Source organism: Otolemur garnettii, unplaced genomic scaffold (genome assembly GCF_000181295.1).
Source record: "Otolemur garnettii isolate 467f Iridium unplaced genomic scaffold, OtoGar3 scaffold00671, whole genome shotgun sequence".
NCBI lineage: Eukaryota > Metazoa > Chordata > Mammalia > Primates > Galagidae > Otolemur > Otolemur garnettii.
In genome coordinates, this window is record NW_003853066.1 from 2,508 (window position 1) to 7,185 (window position 4,678).

General features: G+C 40.9%; 1 protein-coding gene across 1 annotated transcript; it reads right to left on the bottom strand.

Annotated features, from left to right (window-relative positions):
- Nucleotides 1–3,527: 3,527 nt before the first annotated feature.
- Nucleotides 3,528–4,472, bottom strand: LOC100944607 (olfactory receptor 502-like). The gene has a single exon (XM_003803776.1). It carries the CDS (start codon nucleotides 4,470–4,472, stop codon nucleotides 3,528–3,530), a length of 945 nt encoding a protein of 314 aa, XP_003803824.1.
- Nucleotides 4,473–4,678: the final 206 nt, after the last annotated feature.

The window sequence follows — 4,678 nt, forward strand, 5'->3', positions numbered from 1 at the left end:
CAGCCACAACGCCTGGCTATTTTTTGGTTGCAGCCGTCATTGTTGTTTGGCAGGCCCAGGCTGGATTTGAACCTGCCACCTTAGGTGTATGTGGCTGGCACCTTAGCCACTTGAGCCACAGGCACTGAGCCCCTCTCTTCAGTTTAAATTTTAAACTATTCCATTGTCTTTGCCTGCTGTTTGTGTGTGTGAGGGAGAGAGAGGGAGAGAATTCATCAGTTATACTTTTATTTTCCTGGTAAAAATTTTTTTCTCTAGCTGCCTCAAAATTTTCTCTTTATCTCTGTTTTCAGCAGTTTACTATGACAAGCCATACACACACACACACACACACACACACACATATACCTATATGTGTACACATGCAACATATATTTATATAGAGACTGTAACAAACTAGTCAACATACAGAGATAGTTCACAGAGGAGAATTTCCATTGAGTATCTATGGTGCATGTTTAATCTATGAAAATTAGGTCTATTTAAGGAGGTGATCACAGAAGAATAAAGAAGGAAAAAGTAAAGGGGGAAGTATAAAGTAAACCACCTGTGTGAGCCACTACAAATAACGAGACACAAACTTGTGTGGACATTTTGGTTGAGTGAAGCAGAGGGTTGCAATTTGCCACAAAGCAATCACATGTCATGGCAGCCAGAGGAAGCATTCAGCTGTCCCAAAGAAAGCAGTGACCCAAGCTGGATGGCACATCCAGGGTGGTGTATTTCTACTGACCAGGAAGTGTATGAGCATGTGAGGTGTGACAGAAGATGCGTAGCCTATGTCAGTATAAAATATAAATCAAATAATATAAAATATGTTCTGTTTTATATATTAGGCTTCCTTGAGTGCAGTGATTCTTATAACTGGAAACAAGCCTAGCAGGGAGCCAGGAACTGTGCCTGACACTATTATAAAATATATTGATTCCAATTAGGGTCATGAATCTTCCCAAATTAGATGGTGCCTCTGTCTGTGCTATCACTTGAGTTCCGATATGGTCACCAAAGACCAATGCCTAGCGCATTAACTCTTCTGGCACGGTGAATTTGTCGGTTTTGAACTTCTATGTAGTTGTCTTGCATGTATTTAGTCTTTTTTGTTTCTTGTGATTTATACATTTTTAAATTATCTCTCCTATTTTTAAACAAAGCAATATTATGGTCTGTGTCTATTCATTTCCTTATCTTCAATTTTATTCATTCTGTTTCTATTGTCTGCTGTTTCAACTGGCTTCCCTGTTTGGTATCTTATTCTTTTTGTGACAGTCATTATTTTTTTCACTGTATGGAGGTTATTGTGTTGAATAATTATTGGTAGGAATAATTGAGGCTTCAGTTGTTTGCTTGCCTGATCAGTTCATTTGTCCTTAACCATCAACAAGGCTTGCAATCCCGAGACCTCCAGGGCTGCTAATCTGTGCGGGGGTTGGTGACTTCAGGTTTTCCTTCATCCAGAGGAAGTACTTGAGGTGTATGGATCAGACTTTTTCCCTGGACATGCCCTAGGCTTTGACTTGTGTTCCTCTCTACCCAAAAGAAACTGAATTCACAGCACAGATTGGGAACACTTTCTTCTCACTTGTCAAATTGTCCCTTGGCAAAAGCATTTTTGAGGGTTAGTTCTACTTTTCTGTGTTTTCACCCTGTCTGGTAAGGCAATTCCTTACTGTCCTGTAAGCTCTAAAGTCATATTTAACATATATCTAACACTTTATAATTTGTTTTAGTTGTGCCCACCAAGAATTGGCTAAAATGGCCAAGCCTGTCATTGTAGGAACAGAATGTAAATTACCTGCCTGTGAATGGAAGATTAGATTTGCACAGCTGTTCACAGGTATCACTATATTTGGGGTGAACTGTCTTCGCCTTCTGCAGTTGTTGCTCAGATGTTATGTTCCCAGGGAGACCTGCAGTGACCACTCTCTGTACCTGGCACGTCAGCCTTCCAAGTGCTGCTCTACTTTGCCTTTCTCCATATCGCTCTATTAATAGTCTGTATCACTCACTTGTTAGTTTTATTGTCTGAACCCTATACTAGAAGATAACTGCCATGAGGGCAGACCTCCTTGTGGATTTATGCTTATATCCCCAATAGCCTAGAACAGTGCTTGGAAAATGGGTCCCTCAATATGATTTTTGAATGTATGAAAGAACAAATACATCTTCTGATTAATTTTTCATGATTTTGTCAGCAAAAAGGTAGGGAGAAGACAGGAAAGGGAAATAAATGTGGTAGGTGTCACCATAAAAGATTGATAAAGTCTTTCCGGGGGGTAATCTTTTAGGGGAGAGGCAGTCAAGTCCCCTGGAGCTTCCTGAGAAGGATGTGAGTGCAGCCACAAACAAGTTACTCCAAAAGGTTTTCTCCTGTCTCATGGACACCCTGTTATTGGATTATCCCCATGGAAATTATTGCTCGTTTGGCTTTACTCAGTTCCTAAGGAGTTCAGAAATTCTGTTCATTTTAGCAACATAAGTCAATTATTTTGACCTGCCAAAGAAATTAACAGGACAGTCACCGACAACCAATCCTGCTCCCGTTCAGGGACCCCTGTAACTATCTCAAAACCAGAGGCCAGGAATACAGGCCGGAATTATATGGGTCCACAAAGCTCATTTCCAGTAGGTAGCCTTTCTGCAAGAGTATATCTCCAACAATTTTATTATCTGATTCCACTTTGTCATTTCCTTTCAGCTTGTACTCAGATATAACTAGGATTTGAAAATGGAAACAATTGTAGGGGTGTCCAACCTTTTTTCTTTTCTGAAAGAAAAAAAGACACCCAATAGTTGTCTTAGGCCATACCTTCAATACTGATGGAGCAAAACAAAAGCGCTTGCAAACATTTTGTGCTATATGACACCACAGATAAGCAAAACAGCCCTCAGAAAATGTGCATTCAGCTCTGAGGCCATGTGTTGGATACCACTGGCTAAGGGTTTAGATGTATTATACCCTTAATTTATGGTAGAGAACAAATTTTGGAAAAAATATGAATAAAATCTGAAAGGATTTAAAGCAATTTGTGTACAGTTTCATGTGAAACAATGAGTTCCTAATTTTAAATTTAATTTTATTCTATTCTGACTATAGGCCACCAATTTACTATTTAATCTGAAAATCTATCCCCTACATTTACTACAAAGCTCCACACTGGGACAGCACCTGTGGTTCAGTAAGGAGGGTGCCGGCCCCATATACTGAGGGTGGTGGGTTTAAACCCAGCCCCGGCCAACCTGCAACAAAAAATAGCTGGGTGTTGTGGCGGGTAACTGTAGTCCCAGCTACTTAGGAGGCTAAGGCAAGAGAATCACCTAAGGCCAAGAGCTGGAGGTTGCTGTGAGCCATGATGCCATAGCACTTTACTGAGGATGACAAAGTGAGAGTCTGTCTCTAAAAAAACCTCCAGATTGGATAATGATGCATGACTGGATATATTTTGCCCACAGACATTCAATTCCTTTTACCATTTTATTAATATTAAGGAGACATTATTATAGCAAATTCTGCAAAGTAAAAGGTGTCACTAAGAACATATTTTTTTACTAAGCTTTCTCTTCAGGGCTCCCTTAATCTCCTTGTTCCTGAGACTGTAAATGAGGGGGTTCAACATGGGGATCACCACCATGTAGAACACAGACATCACCTTGTTCTGGTCAGTTGAGTAGTTGGACTTGGGCATCACGTAAATGAAAGTAATAGTTCCATAGTAGAGAGTGACGGCAGTGAGGTGGGAGGTGCAGGTGGAGAAGGCCTTGTAGCGCCCCTCCCTGGAGCGCATCTTCAGGATGGTGGTGACGATGTAGATGTAGGAGACAGCTATGACAAACACAGTGACCACAATGATAGAGCCAGCAGAAAATGAGGGAATAGCCGCAGGGACACTGGTATCAAAACAGGAGAGTTCAATTAAAGGAGCAGAATCACAGAAAAAATGATTGACTTGATTTCGGCCACAGAAGGATAAAGAAAAGAAGGAAAAAGTATAGAAAGAAGCATTAAGAAAACTACCCACATAAGCCACTACAAGTAACAGGACACAGACTTGTGTGGACATTTTAGTTGGATAAAGCAGAGGGTTGCAGATTGCCACAAAACGATCATATGCCATGGCAGCCAGAAGGAAGCATTCAGCTGTCCCAAAGAAAGCAGCCGAACCAAGCTGGATGGCGCATGCATGATAGGAGATTGTATTTCTCTCCACCAGGAAATTTACAAGCATGTTGGGGGTGACAGAAGAGGAACAGCCCATGTCAGCAAAAGCCAAGTGGCTCAGAAAAAAATACATAGGGTGATGGAGCTGAGAGGAGATTCTGATTAGAATGATTGTGCTGAGGTTGCCAGATATGGTCACCAGGTAGATACATAAGATGATCACGAAGAGGATGACTCGGAGGATGGGCTCATCGGTTAAGCCCAGTAAAATGAAGCCTGTGACAGCAGTGTGGTTCCCATCCACCAGGGACTCCATGAGACGGTGTAGCTGCTGCCAGAATGAACCTGTGATGAGAACAGTACATTAAACCAGTTATAAATTAGATGGTTGCATTTTTATTAGTACACATGGGGAGTCATTATAAAGTTATTCAAGCACCAGTATATTTTTACACGAAATGATGAGTCTATTTGTACTTTGGAAATTATTTTTACCATGTATACCGGAAAAGTTTCCTTCAA